Source organism: Prenolepis imparis, unplaced genomic scaffold, assembly GCF_030444845.1.
Source record: "Prenolepis imparis isolate NDT839.2.m4 unplaced genomic scaffold, iyPreImpa1.0 SCAF_1, whole genome shotgun sequence".
In the NCBI taxonomy this organism is placed as follows: domain Eukaryota; kingdom Metazoa; phylum Arthropoda; class Insecta; order Hymenoptera; family Formicidae; genus Prenolepis; species Prenolepis imparis.
This window is the reverse complement of record NW_028141159.1, coordinates 5,072,777-5,092,248: the sequence shown is the minus strand read 5'-3', so window position 1 is coordinate 5,092,248 and position 19,472 is coordinate 5,072,777. Positions and strand designations below refer to the sequence as shown.

The 19,472-nt window shown below is 31.1% G+C and overlaps 1 protein-coding gene across 1 annotated transcript; it reads left to right on the top strand.

Moving 5' to 3' along the window:
- Nucleotides 1-7,048: 7,048 nt before the first annotated feature.
- LOC145944533 (calcium and integrin-binding protein 1) lies at nt 7,049-19,240 on the top strand. Its single transcript, XM_083052917.1, is given in 6 exon segments — nt 7,049-7,147; nt 7,630-7,723; nt 8,380-8,433; nt 8,436-8,528; nt 18,971-19,011; nt 19,013-19,240. Coding segments are annotated over 6 exon segments (609 nt in total).
- The last annotated feature ends 232 nt before the right edge of the window (nt 19,241-19,472 follow it).

Below are 19,472 nucleotides of genomic sequence, written 5' to 3'. Positions count from 1 at the left end.
ATGTATTAGATCCTTGCGATAAAATGTCTTTACTTTTTTTTCCTTACTCGACAATCTTGACAATTTTGCAAGAAATTAAATAAAATTCATCAAGATTGTGTCATATTTCACGTATTTATAAAAAAAATATTTTTTTTTAATTTGCAAATAAAAATATTTAAGTAATAATCCGGCCATAATGTGTGACAATTCAAATGTAAGATTTTGCATAATTATATATCGATCTCCCCTTTCTTTCTATCTGGCAATATTTCTTATAAAAAAATTAAAACTACAATAAAAGCATTTCGCGAACTTTTTTCGTTTCGCTATGAGACTTTTGCTTGTCAAACTTGGTATATCTAGTAAAAATCGCAAGATATATGATAGAGCGAATATGCATTAGAGAGGGTGACAAAAGGTGACGCGACGTGACACGACGCAATGTTCGATTACGTATGCAGCGACGCGACACGTGCGTGTGAATGCGTTCCGGCATGAATACGTCGACCGACTGCGTAACTTTCGCGGCGAAATCCGCGCAGTCGAACACGAATTGTGCTCGACGCGAGGGAGAGATCGTCGACTCCGAGAACAGATCGCATTAGCGATATATTCACGGTACCTATAACGAATGAGCAGGCTAATTGTTTTATAGCGCGATGGGGGAGGAGGAAGGACGACGCGATCACTCTTCTCGATATCCGGTCCGCACTTGGCGCAATACCGCAATCAGTGTATCACTGTACCCCGGAAATCGTGCCGCGAATATTATCGGTTAATCGTCAATCATTTGGATAATTCATAATGCAAATGCAAATATTGTTTTATTATGGTCGCATATAATGATGGCGCAGCTAATGTCCGACAATAATTTGAAGCTCTTCTCGCGAAGAATTATTGTGACTCTGAAAGAGCAAGTGGTTCGAAATGTCGATGGTTTTTATTTTTAATCTTGTTGTATTTTATAATAATAAATATTCACCTTGTCTACAATATTGTATATAAGTTAAGTTAATAGTAAAAACAAAAAGCAATTTTTATTTTATTTAGATGAGAAATAAATGTGGATATTGTACATAAATATAATTCTGGACCACATCAAGCTGCAAGTTAGGTACCTATATACCTAGTTGCAATTCGGTTAATACCGAGACTGTGTGTCTTTGATACTCATCCGCGATATTAATGAAGCAGTAAAATAACAAGCGTGTTTCACAGATCACAGAGAAATCACAATTTTGCGCACACAGCTTCTATATCTATTTATCTACGTACAAATATCTATCCACGCAACGAAGTCTTCGCTTCATAAGCGCGCAAATCGCACGATTTCCACGCATTTTCTAATCAACGATCGCGCCCACCGTCTGCACTGAGGATCTAATTAAAGCTTGCATGTGAAATTCCGCGCGTTCCTCGTGTAATCGGTTTAAACGTTTGCGCGTGGCGCGATGCCGCTTAATTCTAAGCGATCTCTCTCCTGTGAACACGCACATGCAGACGTATCTCATATATTTTATACTTTATATATATATATATATACATACACATATATGTATATATAAAAAGTCCATGTGCATGTATAAATGCGTATATACACCATATATATACACGCACGCAGGGATTTATGCACGTCGTGAATATGCATTTGTCAAGAGCTGTGTGAACCTAGCACCCGACTTTTTAAAAATTAATTTTTTTAAACGGAAAATGATAGCATTTCGTTTGTAGTTGTTTGTAGTAACAATAATTTTGTTTGTAGTTTTATCAATTAATAAATAAAAAAAATGTTTTAAATGACTCGCACCCGACATTGAAATATCGCAAATCCGCTTGCGCAGTCTTCTTTAGAATCGTTTGTAGTTGTTTGTAGTGATTTTCCTTTCGTTTGTAGTTGAGTGGTTCAAAAGTTATAAACAATTGTTTATTCGTCCGAGAGCTAACTTTGTCAAATTTTTGTTAAATTTTTAAGATTTTTCAAATCCGCTTGCGCAGTCTTCTTTAGAATCATTTGTAGTTGTTTGTAATGAAAGGAAAATCACTACAAACGATTCTAAAGAAGACTGTGCAAGCGAATTTGCGATATCTTTAAAATTAACACATTTACCTCTTGGACAAATAAACAATTGTTTATAACTTTTGAACCGCTAAACTACAAACGAAAGGAAAATCACTACAAACAACTACAAACGATTCTAAAGAAGACTGCGCAAGCGGATTTAAAAAATCTTAAAAATTAACAAAGTTAGCTCTTGGACAAATAAATAATTGTTTATAACTTTTGAACCGCTCAACTACAAACAAAAAGAAAATCACTACAAACAACTACAAACGATTCTAAAGAAAACTGCGCAAGCGGATTCGCGATATCTTTAAAATTCACACATTTACCTCTTGGACAAATAAACAATTGTTTATAACTTTTGAACCGCTAAACTACAAACGATTCTAAAGAAGACTGCGCAAGCGGATTTAAAAAATCTTAAAAATTCACAAAGTTCGCTCTTGGACGAATAAACAATTATTTATAACTTTTGAACCGCTCAACTACAAACGAAAGGAAAATCACTACAAACAACTACAAACGATTCTAAAGAAGACTGCGCAAGCGGATTTAAAAAATCTTAAAAATTAACAAAGTTAGCTCTTGGACAAATAAACAATTGTTTATAACTTTTGAACCACTCAACTACAAACGAAAGGAAAATCACTACAAACAACTACAAACGATTCTAAAGAAGACTGCGCAAGCGGATTTAAAAAATCTTAAAAATTCACAAAGTTCGCTCTTGGACGAATAAACAATTATTTATAACTTTTGAACCGCTCAACTACAAACGAAAGGAAAATCACTACAAACAACTACAAACGATTCTAAAGAAGACTGCGCAAGCGGATTTAAAAAATCTTAAAAATTAACAAAGTTCGCTCTTGGACGAATAAACAATTATTTATAACTTTTGAACCGCTCAACTACAAACGAAAGGAAAATCACTACAAACAACTACAAACGATTCTAAAGAAGACTGCGCAAGCGGATTTAAAAAATCTTAAAAATTAACGAAATTAGCTCTTGGACAAATAAACAATTGTTTATAACTTTTGAACCGCTCAACTACAAATGAAAGGAAAATCACTACAAACAACTACAAACGATTCTAAAGAAAACTGCGCAAGCGGATTCGCGATATCTTTAAAATTAACACACATTTACCTCTTGGACAAATAAACAATTGTTTATAACTTTTGAACCGCTAAACTACAAACGAAAGGAAAATCACTACAAACAACTACAAACGATTCTAAAGAAGACTGCGCAAGCGGATTTAAAAAATCTTAAAAATTCACAAAGTTCGCTCTCTTGGACGAATAAACAATTGTTTATAACTTTTGAACCGCTCAACTACAAACGAAAGGAAAATCACTACAAACAACTACAAACGATTCTAAAGAAGACTGCGCAAGCGGATTTGCGATATCTCAATGTCGGGTGCGAGTCATTTTGAAAATTTTTTTTATTTATTAATTGATAAAACTACAAACGAAATTATTGTTACTACAAACAACTACAAACGAAATGCTATCATTTTCCGTTTTAAAAAATTAATTTTTTAAAAGTCGGGTGCTAGGTTTACATAGCTGTTCGGACGCGTTACTATTGTCGCTTGTATCGGACGGATAATCACTGAAATCGGCTGACTAGTGCTACTTTTTATCCCTGATTAATCGCCAAACTCGAAAAAAATCACTTTCTCATTATTATTGCATATGTACATTATATTGCATATTATATGCGCGTATATAATATGACTCATTCGAGCGAGATTTGTTAAATAATTTTGTCGAAACGCTCATATATACATGATGTAATATGATATAAAACTTTCTGTTTTTTTCCCTCCCGATTTCAAACATCAAACTGAAAGAGTTTTATACGTCGCGTGCGAATAATATTTTATGACTTTATTAATAGAGTTTATTATTTAAATATTTGTAAAAAAAATTGTTGTAAGAAATGATAACATTATTAATGCTATTATCGCGATATTCGTCAAAATTATTCGAACGAGGAATAAAAGCGTGCAGGGATAAAAAGAGTTAGGACGCGTTACTATTGTCGCTTATATCGGACGGATAATCACTGAAATCGGCTGACTAGTGCTACTTTCTATCCCTGATTAATCGCCAGACTCGGAAAAAATCACTTTCTCATTATTATTGCATATGTACATTATATTGCATATTATATGCGCGTATATAATATGACTCATTCGAGCGAGATTTGTTAAATAATTTTGTCGAAACGCTCATATATACATGATGTTATATGATATAAAACTTTCTGTTTTTTTCCCTCCCGATTTCAAACATCAAACTGAAAGAGTTTTATACGTCGCGTGCGAATAATATTTTATGACTTTATTAATAGAGTTTATTATTTAAATATTTGTAAAAAAAATTGTTGTAAGAAATGATAACATTATTAATGCTATTATCGCGATATTCGTCAAAATTATTCGAACGAGGAATAAAAGCGTGCAGGGATAAAAAGAGTTAGGACGCGTTACTATTGTCGCTTATATCGGACGGATAATCACTGAAATCGGCTGACTAGTGCTACTTTCTATCCCTGATTAATCGCCAGACTCGGAAAAAATCACTTTCTCATTATTATTGCATATGTACATTATATTGCATATTATATGCGCGTATATAATATGACTCATTCGAGCGAGATTTGTTAAATAATTTTGTCGAAACGCTCATATATACATGATGTTATATGATATAAAACTTTCTGTTTTTTTCCCTCCCGATTTCAAACATCAAACTGAAAGAGTTTTATACGTCGCGTGCGAATAATATTTTATGACTTTATTAATAGAGTTTATTATTTAAATATTTGTAAAAAAAATTGTTGTAAGAAATGATAACATTATTAATGCTATTATCGCGATATTCGTCAAAATTATTCGAACGAGGAATAAAAGCGTGCAGGGATAAAAAGAGTTAGGACGCGTTACTATTGTCGCTTATATCGGACGGATAATCACTGAAATCGGCTGACTAGTGCTACTTTCTATCCCTGATTAATCGCCAGACTCGGAAAAAATCACTTTCTCATTATTATTGCATATGTACATTATATTGCATATTATATGCGCGTATATAATATGACTCATTCGAGCGAGATTTGTTAAATAATTTTGTCGAAACGCTCATATATACATGATGTTATATGATATAAAACTTTCTGTTTTTTTCCCTCCCGATTTCAAACATCAAACTGTAAGAGTTTTATACGTCGCGTGCGAATAATATTTTATTACTTTATCAATAGAGTTTATTATTTAAATATTTGTAAATAAAATTTTTTAAAAATTGTAAGAAAAATGATAACATTATTAATGCTATTATCGCGATATTTGTCGAAATTATTCGAACGAAGAATAAAAGCGTGCAGAGATGAAAAGAGTTCGGACGCGTTACTATTGTCGCTTATATCGGACGGATAATCACTGAAATCGGCTGACCAGTGCTACTTTCTATCCCTGATTAATCGACAGACTCGGAGAAAATCACTTTCTCATTATTATTGCATATGTATATTATATTGCATATTATATGCAACTATAATATGACTCATTCGAGCGAGTTTGTTAAATAATTTTGTCGAAACGCTCATATATGCATGATGTTATGATATAAAACTTTCTGTTTTTTTTTCCCCGATTTCAAACATCAAACGGTAAGAGTTTTATACGTCGTGTGAGCTATGTTAACCTAACACCCGACTTTTTAAAAATTAATTTTTTAAACGGAAAATGATAGCATTTTGTTTGTAGTTGTTTGTAGTAACAATAATTTCGTTTGTAGTTTTATCAATTAATAAATAAAAAAATGTTCAAAATGACTTGCACCTGACCTTGAGATATCGCAAATCCGCTTGCGCAGTCTTCTTTAGAATCGTTTGTAGTTGTTTGTAGTGATTTTCCTTTCGTTTGTAATTGAGCGGTTCAAAAGTTATAAACAATTGTTTATTCCAAGAGCGAATTTTTAAGATTTTTTAAATCCGCTTGCGCAGTCTTCTTTAGAATCATTTGTAGTTGTTTGTAGTGATTTTCCTTTCGTTTGTAGTTGAGCGGTTCAAAAGTTATAAACAATTGTTTATAACTACAAACGAAAGGAAAATCACTACAAACAACTACAAACGATTCTAAAGAAGACTGCGCAAGCGGATTTGCGATATTTCAATGTCGGGTGCGAGTCATTTAAAACATTTTTTTTATTTATTAATTATTGATAAAACTACAAACGAAATTATTGTTACTACAAACAACTATAAACGAAATGCTATCATTTTCCGTTTTAAAAAATTAATTTTTAAAAAGTCGGGTGCTAGGTTCACATAGCTTTTGTCAAGACGTGATAGAACTCGGAACACACGTACGGCTGGTTAAACAACTAATTAAAATGTCGCGAAATTGATCGCGTCCGCAGATTATTTATTATTCAGCAGCCAAACGAGCAAGAATATGTATATACTCAACGCGTGCATAAGGCATTCAACAAATAACAAGAGAGTATGTTCTTTTATAGTTTGTTTTAAAATAATTATTGACTAATTTGAAAACGACGATGTTGCGATCTGTTCGTAACAAAAATTTGATGAAAGAAATTATTATTAAATGATTTAAACCTGAGTACTATCGACTATCTATTAATGTGTATCATATGAATAAATTATTTTATTAAATTTAGTTTATTTTTTTTCAGAATTAATAGTATTTATCTCGCGCGACTGTAAAATTCTATCGATCTACACAAATATATCTAGATGGTAACAGAACAATCGCGTCAAATTTGTGTTACAATGTAATCATGAACGCTAGCGTTGTTAAGCTAATTAAGTGCATTCGCATAAAATTGACAGTACCGATATCAGCTTCTTTTTATAACCGCATAGCAAAGTGAAAACGTTCGTTATCGTTAATGCGATAACAGTCCATCAGATTGGTCGGAGATGCTATTTTGTGTGTCGACGTATTAAATTGAAACTGTATCTATGGGTAATTCGGGTTCCAATGAGAACGCTATCTCAGAAGATGTCCTCGACGAATATGTCGAGCTGACATACTTGAGTAAGAGTAAAATTCGTCAGTGAGTGAAAAAATGTAATTTCGTCTAAGTGCATACGTCCATGAACAACTTGGGAAACATTATAAAAGTTATATATATGCATCAAATATCGAGAATCTCATTAATTCTTTTATGCCAATCGTTTTGTCAAAATTTTAATGTCAAAAATTTTATGAGAATTTTTCTTATTAATATTTATCATAATAAAAATAATGTCTATTACAATAAAATATAAAATATGTTTGATTAATTTAACTATGCAGTTTAGTAAAATTAATCAAACATGCTTTATATTTTATTGTGATAGATATTATTTTTATTGTGATAAATATTAATCAGAGAAATTCTTATAAAATTTTTTCCATTCTATATTGTCCCACGATTACCATGATTTTCAGAATAAATTCTAAAAAAAAATTTTCTCAGTGTATCTTTCGCAAACACATCTGTCACATTTCAACTAATTTTATTCTAATTTAATTAATTTATAATTTCTAGGATTTCTAGGATAAACTTTTCGCCGATTTAGAACCAGGCGTTCTTAAAAGAAATCTTTATCATCGCTTTCCTACAGAGTAGATCGACAAAATTCTTCCGCAGATTCGAGTAAGTTCTGAATTTTACACATTATTTAATATATATAACATATCCCTTTTTGTATATGATATATTATAAAATAATACTGAATGAGAGTATATGCTTAAAATTAAAAAAAATCATGTTCAAAGTTTCGATAATAAGAAGAGTACAAGATTATCATAGTGTGCAAGAGTGAATCTTCGTTCTGTAAACATCGCGTATATCGCACAGCAATAAATCCTTCTTAAGCGTTAGCATTTTTTCCTGCAAGTTAGAAATTTGCACAAAGCGATGATTAACTGCGACACGAACGAAACAAACTGTTCTTTAAATACTGTCTTCTCCAAATCACCGACTTTAATAATTAGCACGTTAAAATTAAACTTTAATAATAACTCTTTAAACTTATTAAAATTCAATTAAAATTATTATTTCAATATAGCAATATAATTTTAATTAATTTGAAATCGATTTTTCAAAAATTAAGTATTTTGAAGCATCTTCTACATGTTGCAATATGTTTTTCGAAGCAAATGAAAGAAAGAGGAAGACAGTCTGTGTGTATAAATCGAAAGTTTTTACATGATAAAGAAAAATAATTCGGTTTTTATTTATTTATGCAATTTGTTTAATTCAAAGAGACAAGAGATAATAAAACGCATATATATGTGCGATATTTTCAATACAATCCGTTTCGGAACGCGATATACCGGGTATTTTCGTCGGGAACGGACATTTGAGCTTTGAGGACATTCTCGACCTCTGCTTGGCCTTCTCCGCGAATTGTCCCCAGGGCGTTCGAGCTGCATGGGCTTTTGAAATTTTCGGTAAGCTCGCAAATGCAATTTAATCCACAGACTTTTGTGTGCTCGGAATTCTAACTTTCGTCCCAACAAATATTTGCAGTCCACTGTCCTACGCGCTCATTAAATATAATCGCGGACAATGAATCAGCAACTAAAAATATAATTATAAAACTCTGTCGTTTTCTAAAAAAATCTTGGTATTATAATATAGTAGTGTTCTGAAATATGCGTAAATATCGCGATATAGGCAAAATATGTATATCCAAAAAAGCTTGACAGATAAACATTCATAAATTAAAGACTTGATACGTTTTGTGTAAAAGATTGTCCCTTTCAATTTATAAATATTGATTTAACATAATTTCACGAAAGTATTCTATATAAATAATAATCAAAATATTAATATCCCTTTCTAAAAAAAAGCATGTTAAGTCGATTCTCGAATGTATGTATAAAAGAATTTGTACGCTGGTGTCTGCTTGGTACCAAAATGTTCTGCAGACAATGTACTATAGAAATGTACAGGAGATAAATTTTTGGCTCGTCTTAAAATATTATATTTTGACCCTATGTTGTGTCAGACCCTATGCGACGCATTCTTATTTTAAGGATATCGAATAAAAGAATTTGTATACGCTGGGGTGTCTGCTTGGTACCAAAATAATTCTGCAGACAATGTACTATCAAAATATACAAGAAATGAATTTTTAACTCGCCTTAAAATATTAAAGATCGATATTTTGTTGTCGCGGACCTTATACTGCGCATACATAAATTATGTATATAAAATGAAAAAATTTGTACGTTGGTGTCTGCTTGGTACCAAAATTTTCTACAAACAATGTACTATCGACATATACAAGAGATGAATTTTTGGCTTGTATTAAAATATTAAAAATCGACATTGTGTCCCTGCGGATCCTATAGGGCGCATTTTTATTTTACGTATATCACTATATTTAGAGAAGCCAAAAATTCATCTCTTGTATATTTCAATAGTACATTGTTTGCAGAAAATTTTGATAACAAGCAGACACCAGCGTACAAATTTTTTCATTTAATATACATAATTTATGTGTACGCAGTATAGGGTACGCGGCAACAAAGTATCGAATTTTAATATTTTAAGGCGCGCCAAAAATTTATCGCTTAAATATATCGATAGTACATCGTTTGACGAATATTGTGGTACCACACAGACACCGGCGTACAATTTTTTTTATTTAATATAGGTACATAATATAAAAATGCGCCGCATAGGGTTCGAGGCGACATAGTGTCGACATTTAATATTTTAAGACAAGCCAAAAATTCATCTCTTGTATATTTCGATAGTACATTGTTTGCAGAATATATTGGTACTTAGCAGACACCAGCGTCCAAATTTTTTAATTTAATATACATAATATAAGAATGCGCCGCATAGTGTCCGCGGCGACTCAGTGTCGATATTTTATATTTCAAGGCTAGCCAAAAATTCATCGCTCGTATATTTCGATGAATTTTTGGCTCGATTTAAAATATTAAATGTCGACACAATGGCCCATATACTGAATCTTCTTTTATTGATAAAAGAAGATCCAGAATATGAGCCTATTTCGCCGCGGACCCTATTCGGCGCATTCTTATATTATGTATATTAAATAAAAGAATTTGTACGCTGATGTCTACTTGATACCAAAATATTCTGCAAACCATGTACTATCAAAATATATAAGCAATGAATTTTTGGCTCGCCTTAAAATATTAAAAATCGATACTATATCGCCGTGGACCCTATACTGCGCATTTTTATATTATATATATTAAATTAAAAAATTTGTACGCTGGTGTCTGCGTGGTACCAAAATATTCGTCAAACGATGTACTATCGATATATTTAAGCGATAAATTTTTGGCTTCTCTAAATATAATAATATACGTAATATGAAAATGCGCCCCATATTAGGATCCGCGGCAACAAAGTATTGATTTTTAATATTTTGAGGCGAATCAAAAATTCATTGCTTATATATTTTGATAGTACATTGTTTGCAGAATATTTTCGTATCAAGCAGAAACCAGCGTACCAATTCTTTTATTTAATATACATAATTTATATATACGCCGCATTCAGTTCGAGGCGACATAGTGTCGACATTTAATATTTTAAGACAAGCCAAAAATTCATCTCTTGTATATTTCGATAGTACATTGTTTGCAGAATATATTGGTACTTAGCAGACACCAGCGTCCAATTTTTTTTTATTTAATATACATAATGTAAGAATGCATCGCGTAATGTCCGCGGCGACTCAGTGTCGATATTTAAAGGCTATCCAAAAATTCATCGCTCGTATATTTCGATGGATTTTTGGCTCGTCTTAAAATATTAAATATCGATATAATGACCCATATGCTGAATCTTCTTTTATCGATAAAAGAAGATCCTGAATATGGGCCTATGTCGCCGCGGACCCTATGCGGCGCATTCTTATATTATGTATATTAAATAAAAGAATTCGTACGCTGGTGCCTACTTGGTACCAAAATATTCTGCAAACAATGTACTATCAAAATATATAAGCGATGAATTTTTGGCTCGCCTTAAAATATTAAATATCGATACTTTGTTGCCGCGGACCCTATACAGCGCAGAATTATATTACGTATATTAAATAAAATAATTTGTACGCTTGTAGATTTATGATATAAATATAATCTACAAGCAATGTACCATCGAAATATACAAGTAATGAAATTTTGGCTTCTTTAAAAATTTAAAATTTCGATAATTTGTAGCCGCAGGTCATAAACTGCGCAGACTTATATTTTGTATGTTTAATCAAAGAATTTGTACTCTCGTATATTTACGATATAAAAATAATCTACAAACAATGTACTATCGAAATATACAAGCAATGAATTTTTGGCTCCTTTTAAAATATTAAATATCGATATTTTTTAGCCGCGGGACCTATACAAGGCAAACTTATATTACGTATATTAAATAAAAAAATTTGTACGCTTGTATGTTTACGATAGAAAAATAATATGCAAACAATGTATTATTGAAATACATATAAAGACGATAAATTTTTGGTTCCTTTTAAATTATACAGTATCGATACTTTGCAGCTACAAAGTATCGATACTTTAAAAGGATATTTTAAAAAGAGCCAAAAATTTATCGCTTGTATATTTTGATAGTATATTATTTGCAGATTTTTATATCATAAACATACCAGCGTATCAATTTTATTATTTAATATACATTATAAGTCTGCATTGTATAAAGTCCATGGCTAAAAAGTATAGATATTTAATATTTTTAAAAAAGCCTAAAATTTATCGCTTGTATATTTTGATAGTAAATTATTTGCAGATTATTCTTATACGAAACAGATGAGCCTGGAAATTCTTTTAATTAATATACGTAATATAAGTCTGCGCTGTATAAAGTTCACGGCGCGCGCGCGCAACGAAGTATCGATACTAAATATTTTAAAAAACCAAAAATTCATCGCTTATAGATTTTGATGATATATTATTTGCAGATTATTTTTATACCAAACACATACGAGCGTATAAAATTTTTTATTTGATATAAATAATATAAGTTTGCGCCGCATAGGGTCCGCGGCTACAAAGTACCGATATTTAATATTTTAAAAAGAGCCAAAAATTCATTGCTTGTATATTTCGATAGTACATTGCTTGCAAATTATTTTTATATTATAAACATACAATAAACGTACAAATTCTTTTATTTAATAAACGAAATATACTTAAGTATGTGCCGTATAGGGTCTGCGGCTACAAAATATCGATATGTAAAATTTTAAAAAAGCCAAAAATTCCTGGCTTGTATATTTCGATAGTAAAATGTTTGCAAATTATTTTTATATTCTAAACATTATAAACGTATAAATTCTTTTATTTAATAAACGAAATATAAGTATGCGCCGTATTGGGTCCGCAACTACAACTTTCCGCAGATACTTTGTAGTCGCGGACCCTATATACGGCGCATACTTACATTACGTATATTAAATAAAATTTGTACGCTCGTATGTTTACGATATAAAAATAATCTACAAATAATGTACTACAGAAGTATATAAGCAATGAATTTTTGGCTCTATTTAAAATAATAAAATCGATTAAATATCGATACTTTGTAGCCGCGGATCTTGTACAACGTATATTTATCATTCGTATATTAAATAAAATAATTCGTTCGCTCGTATGATTATGATATAAAAATAATCTGCGAGCAATGTACTATCGAAATATATAAGTGATGTATATTTTGCTCGTTTAAAAAAATTAAAAATCTACACGTTGTCATCGCGAATATTAAAATATTAATAAAGTGTTAATTTGCTAATTAATTATTAAAATCGGAATATGTTATAAAAATTAAAATAATAATGTGTTTTAAATAATATGTTATAATTCCTTAAACTCGATTAATGACAGTTATCAGCTGATTTCTGTCAAAAAATATTAATCGCAGATAAGGCATTATAACATATTTACAACATGTTACTATTTTAATTTTTATAACTTATTATTATTTTTACATGTAATTAGCAAATTAATACTTCATTAATACTTTTTTAAAAAAATTAGTTGATTAAAACGTTAATTTGTTAATTAAATTTTAAAATAATAGTATGTATAATAAAAATTATAAAATAATAATGTTTTAAATAAAATCTTACAGTACTTTAAACTCGATTAATATTTTTTGACAATATTCAACTAATTTCTGTCAAAAAATATTTTTCAAGTTTAAAGTATTATAATATATTATTTATAACATTACTATTTTAATTTTTATAACATATTTTTATTTTAAAATTTAATTAGCCAATTAACTATAATCAGCTGATTTCTGTCAAAAAATATTGATCAAATTTAAACTAACTTTATATAAAAATATTTTACTTTTTTATACAAAATTGAGGAATGACGCGCGCTTGTGTTGTTCTAGTAAATTATAAAAATTGTCGTCGAACATTTGCGTAATAACAGTCGATTTCATGTTAATCAAGATCGTTTAAATTCTTCTTCAGATCTGCCTATCAATTAGGGGCTGCGCACAATAAAAGAAATAAGAAACAGGAAATGAAGAACAGAAAACGAGAACAGAGAATAGGGAACAGTTCAATATAAAACATATGAAATATAATTTAGTAACACAAAATAGAGGAACAGAGAAATATTACTAAGGTGACGTGATGAAATTTCTCTATTCTGTGTTACTAAATTACATTTCATATGTTTTATATTAAACTGTTCCCTATTTCCTGTTTCTGTTTTTTGTTCTCTATTCCATTTTTTATTTCGTTTCTTATTCTTTTTATTGTGCCCTATATTTGTATATATTTTAATTTTAATATATATAACACAAAAATAATCGCCAAAAAATTTTTATCATGTTTATGAATATATAAATGTACGCATGAACCAAAAAAATGAGAATTTTTAATACTTTTATTTGCTCGCATATATTTTTTAGATTCTTTAAAGAAAATTATGTAATTCATTGTTTTAATGAAAAAGTTAACATATAATTTCTTAAATTTTTTTTATATAAAAGTTAAAATTTCTTAAAACTCTATTTCTTAAAACTCTATTTTCTAAACTGCGCTCTAATTAATTTTTGGTGATTAATACATATACAGATATATGTATATATGCAATACACTCACCGATACAATGCGCAACAACGAAGCTGCATAGTACAAAGCGTTGATCTATAACATATAAAAAACACAAATTATATATATGCAAAATAGTTTTCAAAATAATTAATATTTGGAAAAGTCAATAATGCGTAATTAAACTTTTATTCCTATCGTAAAATATATTTAATAAAATTACATCATAAAAATTATTAAACTTTTTAATTATTTTTTTAAAACTAAATTTATATAAAATATAATAAAATTTAATTTTTAAAAAGTTAAATAAGTATAAATTGTATAACAATATCAAAATTATTTACATATATATATAATAAAATGTTTTATTATTAATAATCTAATTATAATAAAGTTTAATGTAAAATTTTATTTTTCTGTAAATTATCTGAAATAATCATATTTATTTTTTTCTCAAATAATATTTTTTCATTTTATTCCAAATTTATTCTTAATATTAACTTATTTTCAACTTTATTTTAATAAAAATTTAAGTAATAAATTTATATTTATTATATATAAATTATATAATTTTATTATATAAATATATAAATAAATATATAATTATATATATATTTATTTATATATTTATATAATATTAATTCATATAAAAATTGTTTTAATTATAATCTGCTTACCGCATGATTGCTCCGCCAGTGCCCGATGCCTTCCCAGGCCCTCCTCTTTCTCTTCTTCTTCTGTTCATACTTATAGCGTCTTTTTGATACTTCCACAGTACACGCTCGCGAAAATACGATCACGTGCGCGCGTGATTAATTAGCAAAATAAAATAATCGCACGACAATTTGAACGACACTCCCGACGTTAATCGTACGCGACTCTATATACGGCACATCCGATTTTAATCACGCGATACTTTGTGCGGAATTCGCGACATTCGTACCTGACTTCATATGACACTCCCGCTTTTTCGTTAATTATACGCGACGCAGTGATGCCACCTGTAAAAATATTTATAATGTATAGTCTTTCGCGATTAATCGAATAAACTATGTAAATTATATATAAATTATATTTCATCGAATAGAGATGAGATCTAAATATATATAAAATATGATAAAATGTAAATTTCATATAAAAAGTTGTATATATTATTATGAGAATTTTATAATAATTTATTTATTTAAAAAAATAATTAAAAAGTTATTAAAAGTTTTGAAAATATCCAAAATCCATCCTATGCATTACATTATACATTTATGTCAAATGAATCGTTATCGCGACGATAAACGAATAATTATTATAATTTTACAAGTCATAAATAATAAATGAAATAAGTTATAATCTACTTACGACAAGGTTGCTTCGCCGTTGCCCGATGCCTCCCCGGGCCTCCTTCTCTTTTACTCGTATACTTTATATGCCGAGTCTTTATGTACTTACACAATACACGCTCGCGAAAACGCGATTAATTACGACACGCGCACGCATTAATCAACAAAATAAAATCGCACGACAATTTGAACGACACTCACGACTGTGTGTTATAACCTTACTCTTTATACGGTACTTCCGATCTTAATTGCGCGATACTTGGTGCGGAACTCCCGACATTCGTACCTGACTTCATACGGCACTCTCGATTTTAATCGTACTCATATTTTATACGCTTAATTATATGCGGCACATATTTGAGAGAACAGCACGCGACAATTATAATTAAACGAAGCTAGGATCCGCGCGGCGCGTCGCAGGAAAACACGGGATGTTGCCGCAGTGATGCCAACCGTCTAATAAGAAATGATCAGTCTTTCGCGATTAATCGATCGTTGAAAAGATCGATTAACATAGAGCGCCCGTGACAAGCGCTTCGAATAATATTTATTTGATCGACCAATCAGAAGAAAGAAAAAATATTTTCCTCTTGCTACACAAAAGTTTCTTTTTAATCGGGACAAGATTGTTGATCGGATAATGTTTCGTATTATGATAGTTGATTATCAGAAACTGGAGTGATTTGTAAGGAACTGGGACTTGATTCTTGAATTCATTCGCAAGAGAAACGTATACGCAAATTCGGCTCTTACAGAAAAGTTGCAAGTTGATTGGCTATCGCATGGCTTTTAGCCAATCAACTTGAACCTTTTCTGTAAGGCCGGTATTCATAGTCCGTTCTCATTTGAAGACCGTCTTAAGTAATGTCTTAAGATGCAAATACGGCTCTGTGATTGGTTAATCACATCTTAAGATTGTACTTAAGACAGTCTTAAATATTAGGGTGCCGTCACATGGGGCGTAACTTGCGTAAGCGTAACCAGCGGATCGCCAATCACCGAGTTATTCCGATAGAACTCGACGAAGGGCTCTATCGGAATAATTCGGTGATTGGCGATCCGCTGGTTACGCTTACGCAAGTTACGCCCCATGTGACGGCACCCTAAGAACCGACTATGAATACCGGCCTAAGAGCCAAACTTGCGCATTACATACGTTTCTCTTGCGAATGAATTCAAGAATCGAGCTATTCGTGTGTGAATGTTTGTGTTTTTGAGCGAGGTAAACTAAAGGCTAACGCGACGGATGTGTTGCCGGCGACGGTTGATAATGCGGGGTCTACAATAGAGTCATAAAGTTGTAAGTTGTAAGAAATTGACCAATCACAGTTGAATGTGAGGAGAATAATCGACTGTGATTGATTAATTTCTTACGACTTATGACTTTACGACTCCATTGTAGACCCCGCATTATGCATAGAAAAATATATAGGAATACAGAATATGTATATATAAGAGAAACTCAAAAACAGAGTGAAATCGAATAAAATTAGAGTCATTACAGTTTTGTCGAAACAGATAAAGACACTTAAGGCCATTGCACGTACACAAATTTTAGTCGTAATCGTAAAGCTGTAAGGGTGCCGTCACATGGGGCGTAACTTGCGTAAGCGTAACCAGCGGATCGCCAATCACCGAGTTATTCCGATAGAGCCCTTCGTCGAGCTCTATCGGAATAACTCGGTGATTGGCGATCCGCTGGTTACGCTTACGCAAGTTACGCCCCATGTGACGGCACCCTAAGCAAATCGTCCAATCATAGAGAAGAATTATCATAACGTAATAAGAATGCTTGACTATGATTGGACGATTTGCTTACAGCCTTACTATTACGACTAAAATTTTTGTACGTGCAATGGCCTATATATTACCGATTAAAAAAAAGTTGTTCTGAAGCAAGAGGAAAATATTTGTCTTTCTTCTGATTGGTCGATCAAGGGGTGCTTTCGCGAAAGATCAAAATGATCCGTGTATTCCGTGCGTTGTGATTGGTCAAATCTGAAATTTCATTGAATAAAATTTCATTGAGATTGACTCTCATTGTAACTTTATTCAATGAAATTTCAGATTTGGCCAATCACAACGCACGGTTCATTTTAATCTGGATCATTTTGATCTTTCGCGAAAGCACCCAAGATATATTATTCGTCACGCAGGCGCTCTAGGTTAATCGATCTTTTCAATGATCGATTATTCGCGAAAGACTGATAATTTCTAATTAGACAGTTGGCATCACTACGGCGACTTCCTGCATACTTTGTGACAGTTGGCATCATTGCGACGACCTTCCGCGTAAATTTCGTGCAACGCGTCGCGCGGATCGTTTAATTATAATTGTCGCGTACTGTTCTCTTAAATATGCGTCGCATATAATTAGCAAAAGCGCATAAAATATACGTATTACGATTAAAAGCGGGAGTGCCGTATGGAGTGACGTACGAATGTCGGGAGTTCCGCACAAAATATTATCGCGCGATTAAGATCAGAAGTAACGTATAAATATAAGAATCGCGTACGATTAACGGTCAGAGGAGTGTGCCGCTCAAAGTGCGATTATTTTACTTTCTTAATAAATGCGCGTATGTTGTCGTAATTAATCGTGTTTTCGCGAGCGTGTGCTGTGTAAGTGCCAAAAAGAAGCTACAAGTACGAAGAAAAGAGGAAGAAGAAGAGGAGGGTCGGGGAGGCATCAGGCAACGGCGGAGCAATCATGCGGTAAGCGGATTATAATTCAACCAAATTTATATAAATTAAATTAATATTATATAAATATATAAAATTTGTATTTTTTATATATGTTATAGATCCACGCTATAGAGCTCCGCTGTTGCGCATCGTATCGGTGAGTGTATTGCATCTATATACATATATATATATAACATTATATCTGTATATGTATTAATCACCAAAAATTAACTAGAGCACAATTCAGAAAAAGGAGTTAAGAAATTATATGTTAACTTTTTCATTAAAACAATCAATTACATAATTTTCTTTAAAAAACTAAAAAATATATGCCAGCAAATAAAAGTATTAAGAATTCTCGTTTTTATTAAATAAATAAAATTATTTATTTTAATAAATAAATCGTACTGTTCAATATATAATATATATGATTAATCTCATATTTGTAAAATTCCGAATATATATATATATAAGAATTGTATTTTATATACAATTCTATTTAAACAGTCTAGATCATTATATGCAGTGTCTGATTAATATAAAATAATTATAAAGATATTATGATTTACATTTATTAAAAACAAAGTCCAAATTAATATCAAGAAATACTATACTATATACAAATATTTTTCATACAAATTACAACAGATTTTTCTTGTCATTCCATGTCTCATTTAACTTTATCTTTAATGTATCAACTTATTTATACCCATCAAAACATTGCAAGACGCATTTCGTTGTTTCGAATACATGAACGCAAACAACGACCATCACTGATTATCTTTATTTTTATATTTTGACGACGACAATCAACTCTCTCTCGACGATCTAATATCTAATCGAAACGATCCAGAAACTGACGGGCTCGGATGAGCGTAGACAGGCCCGAATCGATCGGCAATGTGCGGAGAACGCAGCGCGAATGGTCGGTTGTGCATTCCTGCTGTGCGTTCTCGACAAAGGACGGAATCGAGAAGCGATTAATCCTTTTGCCGAAAGCCGCTTTCTGTTTTGCAACAAATTTCCGGTGGCGGTTGTTGATTCCGCGGCAGAAAATAGGTGAATTGAAAGGAACTACCTTCTGTGAAGTGAAATTAATTCTGCAAAATTGTACTCGCGCAATATTTAAAACCGGAAATTACTTTTAAAATATCGTTAATTTCTTTCCTATCCTTTCTAACGAAAAAAGCAAACTTATTTTTATATATTCTAGTATTGAAATCAAATATTTTTATTTTTTAGTAGTATTTTTCTCCTCTTCAAGATGATACGAGTTTCTCTTAATAAGGGGAAAT